We start from the raw sequence: 18,797 nt of genomic DNA, 5'->3' as shown, positions 1-18,797 counted from the left end.
CCTATTTGGGCGTCGGGGATAGTTACACTCTTTCTTCCTTTCCTTATCGAATTCTTCTTGTATGCTAGACTCTAGCTATTTGCAGCTAGTCCGTACCCCGGTCCTAGAACGTGACAATATCTAAGATTATACGGGTCGGATTCCGTGATCGAGGAATAGCTCCTTAACAGTCCAGAGATTTTAATGAAAAAGCTTCAGGCTTCGGAAATAATTGATGCTATTCCTATGTTACGAATATACACTGGTGATGAGCAGGATATTCCTTGGGTCAACCTCGTCACCACTTGATGCTTATAACATTGGCAGTCACATCAAAAAGATTGAGACAGATTTGGACGAGATCAAGGACCATATAAAAAATATTAGCCCCAATCTTGAGCGCCGTGTCCGACGTGTTCGACGTGTTATGAAAGGAATTCTTACTAACGCGCATTTAGCATTTACAAGCGTAATCTCTCCATATAGCCCACATTAATCAGCTCTTAGATCTCAACCGGCGCAAGAGTAAATCCAAAACGCAACATCAAATATTGAATGTAGGAGGTGTTCTTTCTGTTCGAGATGCTAATACACGAATTGAGGCTAAGGAAATACAAAAGAAGTGGAGGAAACAATTCAACAGGCGAAGCAAATCGCAGAAGAACTCGCTAATCCCACTAATATGGTTGCTGCTGTTGATGCTCTACTTCATGAGGGGGAGCAGCCTGATGAGAATCCTTACTTTTATTTGGATCCGATGCCTAGTTCAGTGTAAAAATGTCATTTTTGGTGTTTAAAGCAAAAGATGTTGTTTTTGACCCGTGAGCACTAACCACCGGAGGGGGTTGGCTTCTTGCAGTTTTTTTCCGCAGTGCTCTCGCGCCCACGGTCCCACTCCCTTCCTCTCCCTTCGGTCGTTCTAGGGCCAAAAGTGTACATAGTAGACGGTGGGCACTAGAAGTCACGGCAATACGCTAGATTTTAGCGTTTAACATCGACGTCTTTGGAGTATTTTCATATATTACTAAACTGAAAAGGATGTAGTACTTAGATATACCAACGAATAAGAGAGTTTTTGTAATAGGGACTTAATCCAAGAGTTGGACAAGAGGAATTATCAATATGGCAGAGGTGTCTGGTGTCTTCAATCTTCATTGTAGACTGAGCCCTGTATAATAACGAGCTACTTCTGTGAATGGCCTTCCGTATCGACTGTCTTTATTGCCATCGAGAACGGAATAGAATCCACAAAGCTCCAGGCCGGTGAACATGATCCGTGACGCAATGATCTAGATTATGCCTGAGCGAATGCTGACCGAAAGTCGCAAATGAAATACAAATAGCTGTCACGTACATCGGAATTCGTTCACTCTTTGATTGAAGGTCTTTTCTGACCAGATGATCGCAAAAGGTGTGGTGGTATTCCTGATAGCAGTCCACCGACCTGATCTATCTCATACCCGCTCTATCTGACCTGTCATACCTGCCACCATGTTGGGACTCCGGTCTTGGAATCCACGCACGCATAAGAATGAAGTTCCCTGTAGATAGGATTGTTTTCTTTTCTCAAGCTTCTAATAAACATTCACTGACTCACTGGTCCGCTCTGTTCTTCCCTTTTCTACTGGCAGCCAATGAATCCCGTTTTATGAGTAGGAGCCACCTCACCATCGTTGCCATATACTGATATGGCGGTGCCTTTTTGTCTTCTCCAAAATGAATAGGACTCTCCATGATGCCGGGGACTATCTTTTTGCTCGTCATGTCTACCGCCGGACGGGTTGGAATCATCCGGAGAACGTTGTCTGACACGCGGGTGAAGACGAAGTTCTGGTGGTCCAAAAAGTGGTATTTGCATGTATGTGCCTTCTTTTTCTCGGTCTCGCTCATGTATTCCTTCCTCAGGGCTTCCTTCATTTGGAGTTTCAACTTCTGCTACACTTGAACAGAGCGAAGAGGATGGTGATAGGGACGAAACATGTTGCTGAGAACGATTATTAGATATCCGCGGGATGGTCAGAACTGTTATACTCACGGGAGGTTCTGATCGAGTTCTTCTTCTTCGCGGAACATTCCGCCTGGAAAATGATGTCTCCCCGGCTTGTGGCTCTACGACGAATGCCTGATCTCCTCCACTGTGGCGAAGAGGCGGTGAAGGGGTTATAATAGGTGAAGGTTGGTTTGACACTGGCGAGGTTGATGGTGACCCGGAATCGAAAGTGGATGGGCTATCGAGGGGCTTGTTGCTATGTACTCTAAGGATCTCTTTTTTTAAAACCCGTAATACTTCCTGTGCAAAATAATTCAGTTCGATGACTTGATTTGGTGAGATCCTGTGCTTAAGGAGCTCCTCCTATACGCGTTGAGCGTGCTGGAGCTTGTTGGATTCGATCTTCAGCATCTTTTCGAAAGATTTTCTGTCAAACGCATAGTCAGTAGAGGGCGCGGTGTCAGCTATTAGTCTGAACTTTAAGAGAATCTTACAGTTGTGCCAGGATTGGGCTAGATCTATCCCTTTGGTAGGTTTGGTGGAGCATCTGAATATTCACCAGGATTCCAATTGTTCTCATAGATTTTTCCAAAATCTTCATGTCCTGGAAAGAGGCGGGATAACTTTCTTACTCTCTCTAAACCATTCGAACTGCGTGATACATCTCTCAATCAGATTGACAGGCTCCCCATCTATCAGAAACCGGAAAATATTTGTGATGCGCCTAAGTCTTCCTATTATTCGTTTGATTCCGTTTCAACTCTGCCTATTAGCTTTCGATGCCGTTTAAACATTGGGGCTAACCCTTCAATTCCCTTCGCATCTTTCATTGTATCACTGAAAAATTCATAAGTTTCGGCCACTGCTTCCGTTCTTTTGATCACTTTTTGGAGATCTTGCTTCGCATAACGAATTCCCTTGTATGCCTTATTCATGTAACTGGCAAGAGTGAAGAGGTCATGTGCGATTGGATAGACAACCCCCAGTATTGAAAGAGGATCTGCCATTTTTTACCAAACAGTCCTCGTGTGGAGGTTTGTAGGGAGAAGGAAGGCGTAGAGGTCGCTGGGCAATTCTTAGGCAATTCTTAGGAAATGGAATTGAGACGGGGATAATCTAGTAAGATTCCATGAGATTTATCCTAAAGCCTATATATCAACCAAGCTGTGCCGTGCCAATAAACTGGTGAAGTTTATCATAGATTAAGAAAGCGGAAGAGAATTGAACGATTTCAGCCTCATCTTTGAGCTACTACCCCTCGCACATAAAGAAAATTATACCTCGCTTCATCTCAATTCACACGCACCAGAGAAACAAGGCTGGCTACTCGCATAGACCAATCTTTACATGCCACGATGAAGAACAAATTAAAGTAATGATCAGGGATATGCTGCAGCCTTGCTTTCAGCAAAGCATGGTTCTTGTCAAGTATTTATTAATCTGCTTCGTGCAGCTTCGTACAGTTTGCTTGACCAACACCACATCTCCAAGGCGCTTGAAGAACTGAGCGACACGACTTGTGACTGGGCCCCATGCTCAGCAATTTTGTTTAGACTCCGTGACTAAGCCCAAGCATTTAACTTATTTCTAACTGATTGCTGCCTGTTCACTACGGACAAAAAGCGTGTTATCGGTCTGAAAACCTACGTTCACCCTTACTACAGCAGGGGAATGTTTCTGACAAGACCTCAACAGGCCGGCGGTGCAGAACATCATCCCTGACAGCAGTCCCATCCATAACAGTATTATGTATTTGAATTTACCGATAATAGTCTTACCCCTGCCGAAGAAAAAGTATGGGAAAAGGAGAAAAAAGAGCGCGCAAGGAGAAGGGAGATTAATGGAATGAAGAGAAAATTCTTTTTGGAAAATCAGAGTTGCGGCGAAAAGAACGGAAAAAAGATTTGGAGGAAGAGACCGCTGGAGACTGATGCTTTAGTGAACTACATACGGAGTACGTAGATTGATTCAGATAGTGCTGATCAGTTGAGCCTCAGCAGAATCTGAAGCTGCTAGAATCGCTCATCCCTTTGCGGCTGTACAAGCAGGAAGCCTGTGCACGAGTCGAATGATTCAGAATGATACTACAATGGCACAGCGACAACCATTTGACAAAACATTTCTTATTCCTTGCGTGCTGGCTGCTAAGTACGTATTGGCAAATTGCAACTGCCATGTTGCGACTAATTTATAAGCCATTATGAGTCAGCCCGAAAAGTATCCTCTCCCACATCTAATCCCATGCCCAAAGCAATCTTCCGAATTAATGCTCGTTTAATGAACGCTTCTCGAGCCAGGCTTCGCGTATGACGTGACCATGTATCAGCTCCAATCACTCCTTTGACAAGTGCTGCTTGTAACGCATAAATGGCCGATTGGATTCCGCGCTCGTCGGCAACTAGATCATAAAGCTGTTTGCCAACAACTGTGGGAGCGACGAGGACCTCGTCTATGGGCGGGAGTCCATTTGCTGTTGTAGTGGGTTGATCAGAGGTTTGAGACGTGCGAGCTTTGGCGTCTGCGATTACTGCATCTGCGCGATGGAGCGATTGCTGGAGGATGCTGATGTTGGATTCTATTGTTGCTTTGAAGTTGTTTAGCGTGGCTAGTTCGCCTTGTAAAGTCATCATGGCAGAGCTTAGAGCCTGAGACTGAGACTGCAGAGAAGCCACGGCAGATTTGGACTGCGATACATTTCCCTGCAGATTCTCGGTCAGTGTTCGGGACAATGTGTGCAAAAGAGCATCCTTCTCGGGGTTTGGTGGTACGGGGGGTGGAGGACCCGTTGGTGTTATAGATGGTAATTCAACATCGAACGGTGATGTGAGTAGATCGGGAGTTTCTGGTTTTGGAGGTTTCGGAGCAGTCATCGATTGTGTAGGTGACTGAGGGGGCGGCTGCTGATAGCGATTACCCTGATATGGTACAGCCGTCTGAGGCGGATATTTCTGCTGATAGCCCTGCGGAGATTGTGGTCCCGAATACTGTCGAGGAATCGGCATCTGTTGGGCCGGAGTTTGTAAAGGCACAGGTGAAGCAGTGTATGCCTCTCGCTGATAGTTTGGACTAACAGGCACCTGTTGCGACACTCGCAAACTGCCGGACCGATTTAATTGGGCTGCAGCCGCGTTTATAGGAGCTTGCCATTCTTGAATCTGTCCCTTTTGTGCCTTTGGAGGTAATGGGGGGACTGCGGGCCCATGTGTATGTACTGCCGACAGCGGAGAATGTACAGGAGCTGTCTGGCCAGGTTTTGGCGGTAGTTGGGGCGGTCTTGGAAGCGCTGGTTGCGCTGGTTGGTGTTGTGGTGTTTCGACTGGCCTGGGAGACGTAGAGAGCTCTGGGGGAAGAGGAGGGACGGGCGGAGGAGCTGATCGTGGGGTTTCGGGTTGTATTGGTCGTGATTGAGGTCTGCCTTTGACGGGGGGTTCTTTGGAGAAGATATCTCGTAGGACTGCGAATAGCTCGACGATCGAGGATCGCTAGATAGGTACCAATCAGCCTTCATTCCCTAACAATGCACCATTTCCTATGCTAGGATAAAATGTTGTAGCCAACTTACATCCCATGTCTCATGCCAATGCGCCAGATAGTGATGATATACCCGCCCCTCCAGCGTAACATGCTGACCAGATCGCACGACCATATCCGGTGTCGGAGTAACATATACAATCGGAGCTTCAAGAGGATACGCACTTGGGATCCAAGTGTCTATCGGAATATTATACGAGTTGCCGCGGAAGGAGACCGGTAATGTGCCGACGAGGTGAAGGAGAAGCGACGGCGTGCCATTTTCGTATGCTAAACAAATAGTTTAGCAGGCAGATCATTTAGAAATCTATTTTCGTACTCACTGTATACATCTGTTCGCGGTCCAAAAGATGGATACTGCGCCAGCATTCGAGCGACATCATGATATGTGCGATTGGGGTCGCGGTATGTCTGTCTGGGGTCGTAATGGTTCTGCAGATGTCAGAATATTGTTCAAGTAGCCAGGTGAATACTATATATACCTTGGTAAGCACATTCCAAAGCCATGTCAATGTCGATTGCGGCACAGCCGCCATATTGCAAAAGAGCGTTGGTTGTATGAGAATGAATTGGAGAAGTTGCGGTTGTTGACTTCCAGTAGCTATCCCCGCTGGATGCCTGAATTACAAGGCCATAGTTAGTGAGCTTGGCGTCTTTGCCTGAGTCAGGACATCAACTTCATCTTTACTTCAGTCTACTCCGTAGGGATAGATTGTTTATCGTTGTTGCCCTCGAGAAATGTTAATTAACTATGCTATTGTTTGAGCTCATATTACCAGATTCTGAACCACGAAATCCCGACCTACAGACAATCTAGACTCTAAGAACAAAATTCGAGAAAAGGACACCAGGAAAATGCTAAACGACTGATGGATATATCAAATCTCTTTTGATTGCGCGCTAACCGACTCCTCCAATCGAGAACCAATGGTGACAGACTTGGCCAGCTCAGACCCCTGAAAATTCAACCCAGAAGGAGTCTCGCTGGGCGATGCTGACTTTTTCCGGGATTGTCGAGAATCCATACTGCCGAGCCGTGTTGTTGATAGTTTGGTCCAAAGAGGCACTCCAGATTCGACATCGTGTGCTGCTGCATGGCCAGGAAGTGCTGCGCTGGCCCACAGGGTTGTCACGGGAAGCGAAACCACTACGAAGGTGAAGATGTCGGTGTTGATCTGGTGGATGCTGACAGATGAGAATTGCAAGATCGAGAATAATGCTGTGTAAAGTGTTAGCGCGTGGGGCATATAGTGGGATGCAGACGGGCTAGAAACCTACCTGGTATAACCATAGTCTGACAGCTCATGATGAAGATGACCTGTATGGGACCGAATTGATGCACACCGAGCTGCCTGCGTCTATAAACGGTGTATCCAAGCTTGCAAATGAGGACAGCGCTGAAATAACAGATGGTAACCGTGAGAAAGATAGTATTAACTTTCTGCAGCCAGAGGTAGATATCAAACGGCCTGTTTTCAACAATGAGCATACTATACAACACCATCTGCACCATGCGGAAACCAATGGTGACGACAGCAAGCGCCGCCGAGACAGCGAGGATAGCAGTCTTTTGCCAACGAGACATGTTCGTGGTTACGACTTTGGTCTGCGTGACGAGCGAGGCTTCTACAACAATCTCCAGCAACGCGTTCATGACCTGGACCAAGATGCTATTCGCAAAATCGCCTCGAGACACATGAGAAATGTCCCCCGAGAAATAAGCATAGGTCTCAAACCAGGCGCCAGTGTACTGCAAGACCTGGCAGATGAGACGAGCCATGTTCAACAGCAGTGCAGAGACGTTTAGGCAGAAGACGATTGAGGACCGTTTCTTGGACCGGGTCAAGAGACACAAGAGTACGAAGATGACAATGGTAGCGCCGAGTTGGCTGCCGTAGTTGATGCAGCTGACCACGCCGTCCTGGACGAACTCGTCGAAGTAGTGGAGGGGGATACTCATGGTACTACCGTCGCTGCTGGTCATTGTGATGTTCTGATTGAAGGGGTCGAATGACATTTTGATATGCAAATGAGTTGAGCTGTGGACAAGTACAGCCGGAATGCGTGGAGATGATATGAGTCTGCGAAGAAGAGATGACAAGCAAAGATTGAGACGTCAAGAAGTAAGAACCGCCGCTTTCTAGAAGTAAAGAGAGCTGAGATTGCGGTTACACGGATCAGCGACGTTGTACTGCTTTTATATGCACCATGAAGAATGTGATGGGGCTGGAATGAGTATCACAACAATATTAGGGGTAGAACAATCCATTGCATCACTTTTGTTTCTAACTACAAGTGGGAAGGGAGGTAGCAATATAAACGGACGTCAAACGCCAACAGGGAAGAGAATATACCCATGTCTAGACACGAAGAACAATACTCTGCGCAATATTACCAAAATGATGAATCATATCATCAAGATAATATTATCAGTTCGACTCGTCAATCAGATATATATTTTCAGCAGAAATCCCTTACCTACAGCCATTGTTGTGTGTTTGCCGCAGAAAAGAACAATATTAAGAGTGGGCTCCTCGGGGACAATACTAAGCCTTGCCCTAGACCCATGCTGGTGCAACTCATATGTATAAGAAGGAATACGAGGCCAGATTGAAATTTGTTAGTGTGACCTCGGGACTCTCAGATTTATTGACTTGTGAAGAAGATCACTTTAGTGTGTGTGTGGCGTTGCCATTAGACTCGGTTCATCCGATCACAGCTTATTTCCATGCACAGTGACTATGTACGGTTACGGGATTGTCACGAAGCAAACGCTTGCTCCCCTAGCTAGCTACATGGTTAGAGTAATCCTGAGTCAACTGAAGTCGGAGTTCCACATTATATAGACAATATATGTATTGAGAAACTTGTGGGTGCATCTGCACTAGTACTAGCACGATAAGCTTCCTAACACGGAATATGGGTTCAATTGAGTATTCTAAGTTGTCTTGTCTTCTCTGTCTGATATCTGACACCGACACGGTAAGGGATTCTTGTGCAGCCTTCGTCACGTGATGTCATCACGTGACATCAGCTATCCGGGTCTCGACTGCACCCTCACATCCAACAAAACTATAATTAATTTGTACAGACAAGTATGTCAGTTTATATGTACAGCGAATATCAACTCGCCGAAGCTAAAGCTCTTCAGTTCGTCCCAACACCCACTCCAAATGACGATAAGACGACCTGGGCTGATACTCTGGTTGCATATGACCAGACTGATAAGTCTCCGCATACATCAAGCCACGCTCATAATGCTGAATACCCATGATCCCCTGACCACCATCGACGCCAGCCATGCCATTCTCAGCAAACACATCGGCATATTCAAGGTCAACCAAGGTAATGTTGATGGGTGTGCTGGGTCGCTTAGTGAATCCGAGGTGGCCGTTCCAGGTCATATTCTGAATCGACAAGAGCGTACCGTTGGTCATGATGATAAAGTCGTAGTCACCATTACTGACTAACACGCGGTTGGTGTGCTCAATGACCTTGGGGAGAACGGACTGGATAGGATCAGCGGAAAGATCGCCCTCCCCTTGTGGTCCGCCGCTACCGACAAACACGGGGTTGACGGAACATTCTGTCCAGGTGAGGTTTCGCGGAGCGTGCAATGCCTTGACCACGTCCTTGCGCTGGAAGTAGACTGGGGCTCCTGCGGGCATGTAATCCAACACCGTTGGGAAACCGAGGATATCCCATTGAAGAGGGCAGACCTGGTTAATCTCGTAGATGTTCCAGCACGGGTTAATGGCCAATGCGTATTCGAGCGCGGTGTCGAAGACATCACATTCCTCGGTGTATTTCATAGGGGGCTGGAGACCGGATGCAGGGAAGGTAAGGTATTTGTCAATGTACTTGTCGAATCCGCAAGAGGTGTGGATCTTTTCAAGTTCGGCCAATTGCTCCGAGTTGAAGTTGAGCATGTTGTTGTTTTCGGCGAGCAGAGGGTAGGCTGGCACTTGCATCTGGACACTGTCGAAAGCGCCAATGACACCATCATAAATGAGAGCGCCCTTCAAGTCGTAGTAGTCGGTGTCGTTTGCGTTGATCATAGCGTCCGAGATATAGGACACATAACGACCGGCATAACTTTCACCCGTGACGTAGATCTTGTACTTCTTGATTCCGAACAGCTTCTGGAAGTTCTTGAAGAACTTGATAAAGTCCTGCGCAATTTCCTCCTCAGAGGTAGCCGTGGGAGTGCCGACCGAGAACCCGGTTCCGATAGGCTGGTCAACCCAGAGCATGTTGGTCAAGTTGACCCAGCTGTAAGGGTTCTCCGTAGGGAGATAGGTACCCGGTTGCCAGAGGAAGCGACCATTTTCTTGGATAAAGGCTTCCATGGAACTGCAGCCCGGACCGCCATTCAACCAGATAGTCACTTCGTCCACGGGTTCGCCGATTGTGGGCTGGAAAATGAAGAAGAGTTGACGAGAGGTGTCGTTGGAGTTGATGGGGACTAAACCGGAGTACATTTCACCAATGTCGAAGTTGACGTCGGGTAGACTCTCGACTCGGTATGCTAGACGTTGTGAGTATGCCTCTATTGAAGGTTGAAAATACAAATGGACTCACGCTTCGTCTTCTTGGTCAGATAACGAAAGTCCTTGGTCGAGTTCGTATGAGCGACGCTCGCCCGCTTTCCGAGCATTGCTCCGTAATGATTCTCATATCGCTTTTGCGCTTTTGCTGGGATGGGGACATGGTATCCTCCAGCCAATACGCCTTCTGCGAGAAGACCCGTAGCGACCAAAGTCGCTGAGATCAAAGACTGAATCAACATTGTGTGACCTGGTATGGACTCAATTGACCGGACAAGGCTGATGAGGAAGAAGGAAAAAGGAAAAAGCGCACGAGCGCGAGAAAGGAAATTGAGCTCATATTTATGCCTGGAGCTCCTAGCTCTAGGTATCAATGAAACGAATGGTCATGATTGGCTGCAGATATAATAAAAGTCGCAATTTATAAACAAGATGCTACATCATGCATGCCGCAGCGGCGCAGATTCCTCAGTCGCATAGGAGCGAAAAACAAAAATCGGCTGGAATGAGGCCCCAAAATTACCGGTCTTGGAGAGATTATGGGGTTCAGCTAGGAGATGATCCCTGCCGCGATAAGACGAGGCCCGCAAGGACTGGACGGTGATCATAGACTAACAAGCATTGAGGCGTTTTTGCTCCGTCATGTCCCTTCGTCGGGCCCTCGAAGGATCCATGCAACCAGCATACTACGTACTCGAAGGAGCAGTGCTGTCATCGTATTCGTGCTCCCTGTTATAAGTGGCAACCTGCAGGCTGTCCTCCAACGGAGTACTCCGGGGTCCGATTCTGTGAAAGAGGATGTCCAAGGGACTACGGGTCGATAAATTGAGGTCATATGCTGGTGGGGAGGAGGCTGATCCGGCTTATCTTTGTTGGAGAAGCTAGGCCGGTTTAGTAAGGTGATTTATTCACTCACTTTTCCCTGAAAACAAGTGCCTATCTGAAGGTAAACGGAGTGTATAACTAGTGACGATGGTCTAGAGAAGTCACTCACGAGTATCTAGATACGCGGCATTGAGTTCTGTAGCACCAGGATCTGTCAATTTGTCAGAACATCATGCAGAGTAACATCCGAATGTCTCCCATTGGAGAACAATCTTTCACTCAGCATCACTCGCTATATGCCGACATGATTGTCCGTAGTTTCAAGACTGCGATGTTTGTTTCCGGATACTGTAGGTAGAGTAAGTCACGAGATCTCAAAAAACAATGGGATGGTCATCTAGGGTTGTGACGTCATCTATACGACTGACCGAGCATTCATCAACCTCAGACTCTGGAGATGCTTCAAGTACTTCTAACTACTTCTAACTACTTCTAACTGCTCACCGAATTATACCGTAGTCACACCATGGATGTACAACATCTCACCCTCGACCCCGAACATGTACAGCCTCCAACCCGGGACCTGCCATCCGGCAAATCCCTACCTCACAACCTCCCAGACGCAAAGGAGATAAAGGTGCATCCGCGAGGCACTGACGGCGAAGAAAATGCGTCGCTATATTTTGTCGGGACAGCGACGACAATATTGTCAGTACTCATTTTTCTAGAGATTTGCTATATGCGTATTGTTGCTGACTTTGACCTTGGACAGAGAATGGGCAGGAATTCGGATCATGACTGATGCAAGTCACGGTCTCTCTTGGACATGAATATCCTTTAACAGAGGTACAGCCAAATTTCCTTCATGCCGGTGATCATGTCCATCTTGGACCAGGTGTGTCTAGTGTACGCCAAACCAATCCGGCGGTAGATTTGCATGATTTACCTCGGATTGATCTGGTCCTGCTATCTCATTATCACGGGCACGTCACTCCACAAAACTTATAGTCCAGTTGCTAATAAGACGTGTAGAGACCACTTTGATCAAACAGTCGAAGCGTCTCTACGCCGAGACTTGCCCATCATAACTACTCCTCATGCAAAGACACACCTTACATCAAAAAATCCACAAGACTCATTCTCAAATGTCCATGCATTGGACTTTTTTGAGGAGATGATCGTGGATATTCAGAGCAGTATTAGCAAAAGACCGCAGATTCGTATCAGAGGAATGCCGGGGAAACATGTTCCCACAAAAACGCTCCAGAAAGTGAATGATATCGTTCAAGCGGTATGTCTTGCACAACTAGCTTGGGAGTATGTACTCAGTCTTGATTAATAGATTCCCCCGACAAATGGGTGGATGGTCGAACTCGGCCATGAGGCCGAATCAGACTTCAAAGTTGGCTATCGAATCTACATCTCCGGCGACACCCTTCTAGTCGACGAATTAAAAGAAATCCCTAAACGATACGCAGGTCAAAACATCGACCTAATGCTCATCCATCTCGGCGGGACGACGGTCCCTTCTCCGTCGTTACTGCCCATGGCAGTCATGGTGACTATGGACGCTAAGCAAGGGTTACAATTGATCCAATTGATCAACCCTGACCTTACGATTCCGATCCATTATGATGATTATGATGTCTTTGCGAGTCCCTTGGGGGATTTCAAGGCTGAGCTTGAAAGAGCTGGATTGGGGGATAGGGTTGTGTATCTTGATCGAAGTGATCAGTTTAGGTTTAGGGTTTCTGATTGATCTCTCTATATACTTGGTCTGAATGCATTTAATTCTGTGCTGATGGAGTTCAGGTAGAGTGCATATACAAGATCAACCACGTTGCCACAAAGCCGTCGTAGTACCCTCCACACTCACATCATCAATCACCATCATCTCCGCCTGCAAATTCTGTCTCACCTGCTCATCATCACTCACACCTACACCGACAACCGGCACAGCACCCTTGCAAATACAAAAATTCAACTGCACCGCCACAACACTCATTCTTTTTTGTCGTCGGCAATCTCCCTAATCACATTCAACGTCTCCTCAATCTTCGCCATCCGATATTGGCTAAACCTATACGTCCTTGAAATATTTCCCTGCAAGTCGACCCGTAGCCACAGCCGAATAACCCTTGAAAACAATCCTTCGCTTATGACACTCTTCAATCAAGACATGAATCTCGGGATGTCGTCTTGAGAATATTATATTCAACCTGATTCGTCGCCAGGGGAACACCAAGTTTCTCCAACTCCTCGACGAGTTTGATCATTTCATCTTTATCGTAATTCGTAACTCCAACTGTCTTTGCCATTCTCTTGGCGGCAGTAGCGATGGAACTGGGATGAATAGGTCCATGGACAAGATAGACATGCACATAATCGAGACCCAAATTCTTTAATGAACTTTTGAGCTTGTCTACCGGCGCACTAGACTGCAGGACTAGGTTGGACGGACTGACGACTGATAACCATTTCGTGTGAATCACAAATGAATCTCGTTTAATTTTCCGATTATTTTGCTGTCTCTTGTGATTTCTGAATGCTAGAGCTGACAGACGACACCTTCAAACGCAAAGTCTCCTCCGTGACCGGTCTAGCCCTGCAACCCAACACAGAACACTGCCAGGACCTCTCCAAACTAGGCGCAAAGATCATCCCTCATGAACCCGGCCGTGGATTCAAACAAGCCGTTCAGACACTCAAGGATGCCCAGATTGATGCCATCTGTCTCATTCCTCCAGCTCATAGGGATAAGTTGGAGATTACTCTGGAATTGATCGAGGTTGCGAAACAGGCAGGTGTACCGAATGTTTGTTTGTTGTCGTCTGCTGGATGTGATCTTGCGGAGAGGGATAGACAGCCTCGTTTGAGGGAGTTTGTGGATATTGAGGCGCAGATGATGGCCACTAAAGGGGATGCGTCGACGTCGACGGGACATTCGCCTGTTATCATTCGGTAATCCCTTCTTCGCTCTCTTAACATTCTGTAAGTTGACTGGCTAATGTATGAAGTGCCGGATTCTCTGCGGAAAATCTCCTGTTGTATTCCAAACAGGCCCAAGAAGAAGGCATATTACCCCTTCTCATTGGAAAGGATCACAAATTTGGCCCGGTTGCTCTTGGAGTATGTTGATACATCCTTTGTCGCTGATATACAGACTGACAAGGTACAAGGACGTCGCTTAAGTCGCTCCCCATGTCATGACTGGCAAAGGAAAGCATGGCTTTGCCGATAAGCATCGTGGACAACTCATGGTCGTAACTGGTGTGTTAACCCCCTCTTCTATATCGAAATATGCCTCGTCTAACGTAAAAAGGGCCAATGCTCGCTACCGGCGACGAACTCGCAACAGCAGCTAGTAAAGCACTAGACACAAACCTCAAATTCGAGGACATCTCACTGTGCGTTTCCCCCATCCCATCCCGACCCCCTCTAACAATACACATCTCTCCCGAGATCGTGAGACTGACTCGGTACAGCTTCCAAGCCAAAAAAATCCTCAAAGCCGAATCAACCAGCGACGAAGCCGAACTCGAATACCTCCTGGAATACTACTCTCTTGTTCGCGAAGGGAAAACGAACTACATTTCCACCACCGCGTTCCACGATGTTACCGGTATTCATCCACAAGAACCGCCCGAGTTTTTCAACGTGTATGCTGAGAGTTTTCATCCGAAGCATGCTAGTAAGAAGAGGAAGGTTAATGGGAAGTGATCCATACCTTAGGTTTCGATCTGTTTGGATCTAAGTTAGGGGAGTTAAGTGGGTATACGTTATAGCTTGATTGTTGATATTCCAATGTCCGACCGTACATGGTTAGTACTGTACATTGCAATAGTTTGTATGTATGAGCTGAATGCGTAAATCAAAAACGCCTCCTCTACACGCTGAATAATGGCATACATGAAGAAAGTAAAAAAAAATATCATCTCATCGTTTCCCGCGAAAATAATCATACGATGTTGGATTATTCTCATCTTGAGCTACAGGGCCATAACCCCTCGTCCGCCATCGATCCATAGTGTGGATCGTATCCTCTCCCCCAACAGCCGGGAGTTGCGCATTATGGAGTAGTCGGGACTCACTCTCGTTTGAGTGTCGATACAATGATGTTGGTCCGTTGGGATCACTGCCGTTGCTGGCGATGCGAGACATTGGTGTTCGGAAGGCAGGGTGATCGCTATCCAGCGGTCTCTCCAGGGGTCGTTGAAGACCTAAATCGTAACCTTCGGGTTGTTTGCGGTTCAGGGCTGATACGGGGGAGGATGCTCGTGATGATCCCGGTGAGTCACCCATGAACGTGCGCGGGGTTTGGGATCGCTCAGAAATGAGATCCTCCGGTCGTCCGTAAATACCACCGCCAAACTCATTCCTGAAATCAGCGCGGTTCTTGAAGTATGAGAAATCAAGTTGGCTTTCAGCCACGACTTCGAAGGGGGCAGACTCTGTAGGCTTCCCAGGAGTCGAATTAGACATGGACTGCATGGCGATATCAGAGTACTCTGCAGAAGGATCAAAATTGCCCAGTCTACCCCGATAGACTTGTTTCAATGTCTCTGCGGCCCGCGCATGGACCATTGGCGTGATCAGCGGTTTGAAAAGAGCTGGATGGCCGAATCGAGAGTACAGGCGATCACCAGCTCGCTTGGGACCTTTGCCCATCGAGACACCTAGAGCTTCGGCATCGTTTAAGACTGCCTTGTTGTAGTAGATCATATTCTCGTCGAAGCTCTTTGAGCAATACCACTTGAACCCGAGCAGAATGAACGGCAAAGGGGCTAAGCAGTAAACCATTGTCCATGTACCTTTTGCCTTGGCGACCAATGCAATCACAATATTGGACAGGAATGACCCAAAGAGTAATCGGTTGACAATAACACGCCAGAAGAGACCGCCAGACTCGTTTTTGGTGACAAAGACGTATAAAAGTAAATACCTCTTGAAATAGCAATCTATGGCAAAGTAAAGCGCGGCAACTGGAAGAATGATGGGTTGCAGCGTTGCAAAGCAAAAGGCGACAGTTGCGTAGAAAAGATAATAATTGTAGTAACTGGCATAGTCAAAAGGAGGAGGAGCGGTCCATTCAATACTTTGACGCGGAGTCGGCGCCATGAACGTCTTCATAAACCATTGCCATACAATCGTAAATAACTGCACCAAGTCCAAAGCAGCACCTAGATTGCGTTGCAACAGCCAAGTCACCCAGAACGGTGACACTTGGCACAACGCAGATAGAGCCTTGGACCAGAAGTGACCGTCCTTAATAGCCTGCCATGCACTCTCATTGTTATTTTTTGCGTTGATGACGGCTGCAACATAAGTCCAAGCTGCGGAAAAGAGCGAAAAGACTATCAAGTTGTTGAAAACGAAGAAAAAGTACAAGTGGTGAATGACGTGCTGTTCTCGAGAAGTTTTGGTGAGATCACCTGCACGGCGCATAAGACGACGGAAGAAAATCGGCAAAATCAGGTATATTAAAGATGTCAATGCAGGCGCTGCAATACCTTGCACGGCTGCCCATGTAGTCGGGTGCTGCTCGAGAGAGGTCTGAAAGGCAGGCCAAACCAGACCCAGGTTGTTCAAGTCGGAAAGGAAAATGGCAATCATAGCGTTAGGCGCAACCCACAACACTGTCAGTAATGTGATCCAGAATACATTGACCATACGGCGCCATCTTCTAGTTTGCGGCGACAAATGAAGATTCTCCCAAATAATGTCGTGCGGCCGTGGGGCAAGTCTGATTATTGTGCCTTGAGGTTTCTTCTTTCGCGCAGTGTACGCAACAGCATGAGCGTGTTCGATGGCTTCCCAGCTGGCGAAACCATAAGGCATGGGATTGCGCTTATCAACTGATTGGCGAACATCTTTTATCCTTGCCTCCAATTCTTGAATTCGATCTGTCAGATAGTCGATCGCGTCTACTTTACCTGTTGTTTTCTCGCCGTTAAGTTTTCCGCGCATGGTGGGCCTGTTGATAGGGAGACGGTCTGGATTTTTCAGGTATTTTGCCAGTACCGATTCCAGCTCTCTAACTGCTTCGTCGTGTTTCTTGATCAGCGAGGGGAGATCCTTCACATTTCGTCCGATGGTGGTTCGCGGTAATGATGAAGTCGGATTGACATTATCCGTCAGTCGCATCAGCCCTTCTTCCGAACGCAAGTTTGGTGGAACACTCGTAATCTATAGGATTGTAAGTATCGGAGCAATTGAGAAATACAGGAAGGCGCACCATCAAAGTCCTAGCATGAAGACTCATCTGATAATCCGAGCTTTCAAAATAGCGCCTCCGCAACGCCACAATATGTCTATAATTCTTCCACAAAAAGAACATGATGACAATATCAAAAATATATGCGCAGACAACCTGGGCCCAAACGGCATCGGTGAGAATATACAGCGGCGTCATGAGTGTGAATGCCGACGTTCCCGGAACAGCAGATCCATTGCTCTGCGTAATATTCACAGCAATGAGAATACCGCAGCCAATGACACTCAACACTAAAAATATATTTCGCATCACTTTGGCGCAACGTAGAAATATGACGGCATCCAAGCCAATTCGGTCTGCCAGATCTTGTTCTTTGACACTCAACACCGGCGGGACCCAGGCAAAGACTCCTTTGCCAACTGGCGGAGGGGCGTGTTTCTGGTCGGCATGTTTGACTTTGGGGGCATAAATGGCGTTGTGGTACGGTCGAAATAAGGAAAATAGAAGAGCGAGTAAAGCGGATATACCGAGGGAGGTAGCGAGGGAAACCCAAAAGGCATTAAGTTGGATCTGGCATAAGAAGTTAGCGCTATCGTCGAAGATGCTTGATACAAAGACTAACGGCTTCTTTGAATGGATTCTGAATCAAGCGCAAGAACTGATCGGCTGGAGATAGGCTGCCGTCATCTCGCAACGCCATGGTATGATATATCGGGCCGGCCATGATGCTCGCTGCCGTGTAGAATGAAAGTCAGCGACAACGACCAGCGCTGTTTATTGAGAAAGTTGCGAAAATCTAGACATGAACGATGGTTTGACGATAATGACGATTTATAGACTGGGGGATCGTCGGTCGATGATGGTTGATTAGAGATACAATAACTAAGCGACTGAAGAATATACTCCAAGATCAATGGAAAGATCCAAACGATTGTGATGCGACGTATGGTTGAAGTCAGATTGTGCAGATGAAAAGAATACTCGAGAATGAAATAAAATGTACGAATTATTTTGGATGTTTTCTTTTCTCCTCTTGTTTCACCTGATCTGGCCAGTCAGGTGTGCCCGCCATAATACGGTACTGTATGTTACAGCTTACACACTTGGACTTGGCCATAAATACGGAGTAATTGCATGCATATGATATAAATTACGGTAATGATTACTGATCTGGTGAGTATAATAATAGCGTTTCAAACGGTTCGAGATCTGCCCTAAACTCTACCTTTCTATCCACTCTATCTACAGTTGAGTAACGGGATCATTATTGAATACAAAGTAGAACGGTGACAAAATTCCTATCAGCGTGAGTGCGTGACTGAAGCCTCGTGGCTATACGTAGTAACTGGCATCTCATCTCAACATGACCACCTGGCCAGGTACCTACACATGCTTACTCAGGATTGCAACCACGGGTCCAGGCCCTAACAGGTACCCGCCAATGACCGTCGGCCCTTTTTTTGACCAAACTGAGACACGGCATGAATTTGGCTCTGTATGTAAGATTTTCACGATATACGGAGTAAATAAGGACGATACGAAATTCCGTGGTTCATTAATTGTCCTTACGGTTCAAGAAGGCTGATGAAGTCTTAGGAGAGTGCTTCATGTCAACGAAGCCAACGACGTATTACAGGTCACGTGCTTATCTCACGTGACGGATTCGCCAATAACCCTATGATAGGGTTAGGGTAACCGATGTCGGAGTCCC

At 46.9% G+C, this 18,797-nt stretch overlaps 8 protein-coding genes across 10 annotated transcripts; 2 read left to right on the top strand and 6 right to left on the bottom strand.

The window, feature by feature from the left end:
• Window positions 1-1,456: 1,456 nt before the first annotated feature.
• Window positions 1,457-2,976, bottom strand: TSTA_029400 (uncharacterized protein; the record flags this gene model as incomplete). Its single annotated transcript, XM_002480054.1, has 5 exons — window positions 1,457-1,520; window positions 1,577-1,914; window positions 2,015-2,234; window positions 2,464-2,487; window positions 2,774-2,976. 5 exons carry the CDS (start codon window positions 2,974-2,976, stop codon window positions 1,457-1,459), a joined length of 849 nt encoding a protein of 282 aa, XP_002480099.1.
• A 1,103-nt stretch (window positions 2,977-4,079) lies between these two features.
• TSTA_029390 (endosomal sorting complex protein TSG101, putative) lies at window positions 4,080-6,036 on the bottom strand (the record flags this gene model as incomplete). Its single annotated transcript, XM_002480053.1, has 4 exons — window positions 4,080-5,451; window positions 5,532-5,770; window positions 5,824-5,932; window positions 5,983-6,036. 4 exons carry the CDS (start codon window positions 6,034-6,036, stop codon window positions 4,168-4,170), a joined length of 1,686 nt encoding a protein of 561 aa, XP_002480098.1. The 3' UTR covers window positions 4,080-4,167.
• A 342-nt stretch (window positions 6,037-6,378) lies between these two features.
• TSTA_029380 (mating-type alpha-pheromone receptor PreB) lies at window positions 6,379-7,517 on the bottom strand (the record flags this gene model as incomplete). Its single annotated transcript, XM_002480052.1, has 2 exons — window positions 6,379-6,719; window positions 6,779-7,517. 2 exons carry the CDS (start codon window positions 7,515-7,517, stop codon window positions 6,379-6,381), a joined length of 1,080 nt encoding a protein of 359 aa, XP_002480097.1.
• An 821-nt stretch (window positions 7,518-8,338) lies between these two features.
• Window positions 8,339-10,360, bottom strand: TSTA_029370 (pheromone processing carboxypeptidase (Sxa2), putative). Its single transcript, XM_002480051.1, has 2 exons — window positions 10,082-10,360; window positions 8,339-10,028 (listed from the first exon to the last, which is right to left on the bottom strand). The coding sequence occupies exons 1-2, from the start codon at window positions 10,287-10,289 to the stop codon at window positions 8,638-8,640; spliced, it is 1,599 nt and encodes a 532-aa protein (XP_002480096.1). The 5' UTR covers window positions 10,290-10,360; the 3' UTR covers window positions 8,339-8,637.
• Window positions 10,361-11,004: 644 nt separating this feature from the next.
• TSTA_029360 lies at window positions 11,005-12,673 on the top strand. 3 transcript variants are annotated; one of them, XM_002480049.1, is made up of 5 exons: window positions 11,005-11,338; window positions 11,392-11,580; window positions 11,645-11,855; window positions 11,905-12,163; window positions 12,215-12,673. In XM_002480049.1, exons 3-5 carry the CDS (start codon window positions 11,674-11,676, stop codon window positions 12,629-12,631), a joined length of 858 nt encoding a protein of 285 aa, XP_002480094.1. In that variant the 5' UTR covers window positions 11,005-11,338; window positions 11,392-11,580; window positions 11,645-11,673; the 3' UTR covers window positions 12,632-12,673. The 3 variants fall into 3 exon arrangements, with proteins under 3 accessions (XP_002480094.1, XP_002480093.1, XP_002480095.1); XM_002480048.1 differs by lacking the exon at window positions 11,005-11,338 and having other exon boundaries at window positions 11,371-11,580; window positions 11,645-11,675; window positions 11,725-11,855; XM_002480050.1 differs by lacking the exon at window positions 11,005-11,338 and having other exon boundaries at window positions 11,371-11,580.
• A 30-nt stretch (window positions 12,674-12,703) lies between these two features.
• On the bottom strand, window positions 12,704-13,190 carry TSTA_029350 (aldo-keto reductase family protein, putative; the record flags this gene model as incomplete). The annotated part of the gene is made up of 2 exons (XM_002480047.1): window positions 12,704-12,901; window positions 13,092-13,190. 2 exons carry the CDS (start codon window positions 13,188-13,190, stop codon window positions 12,704-12,706), a joined length of 297 nt encoding a protein of 98 aa, XP_002480092.1.
• Window positions 13,191-13,417: 227 nt separating this feature from the next.
• TSTA_029340 (uncharacterized protein) lies at window positions 13,418-14,592 on the top strand (the record flags this gene model as incomplete). Its single annotated transcript, XM_002480046.1, has 5 exons — window positions 13,418-13,833; window positions 13,890-14,005; window positions 14,065-14,142; window positions 14,195-14,279; window positions 14,358-14,592. The coding sequence occupies 5 exons, from the start codon at window positions 13,418-13,420 to the stop codon at window positions 14,590-14,592; spliced, it is 930 nt and encodes a 309-aa protein (XP_002480091.1).
• Window positions 14,593-14,642: 50 nt separating this feature from the next.
• TSTA_029330 (DUF221 domain protein, putative) lies at window positions 14,643-17,912 on the bottom strand. The gene is made up of 3 exons (XM_002480045.1): window positions 17,709-17,912; window positions 17,108-17,656; window positions 14,643-17,058 (listed from the first exon to the last, which is right to left on the bottom strand). The coding sequence occupies exons 1-3, from the start codon at window positions 17,808-17,810 to the stop codon at window positions 14,809-14,811; spliced, it is 2,901 nt and encodes a 966-aa protein (XP_002480090.1). The 5' UTR covers window positions 17,811-17,912; the 3' UTR covers window positions 14,643-14,808.
• Between the last annotated feature and the right edge of the window lie 885 nt (window positions 17,913-18,797).

Source organism: Talaromyces stipitatus, genomic scaffold (genome assembly GCF_000003125.1).
Source record: "Talaromyces stipitatus ATCC 10500 scf_1105507295541 genomic scaffold, whole genome shotgun sequence".
NCBI classification, from domain to species: domain Eukaryota; kingdom Fungi; phylum Ascomycota; class Eurotiomycetes; order Eurotiales; family Trichocomaceae; genus Talaromyces; species Talaromyces stipitatus.
The sequence above is the reverse complement of the archived record's forward strand: the minus strand, read 5'-3'. Positions and strand labels throughout refer to the sequence as shown.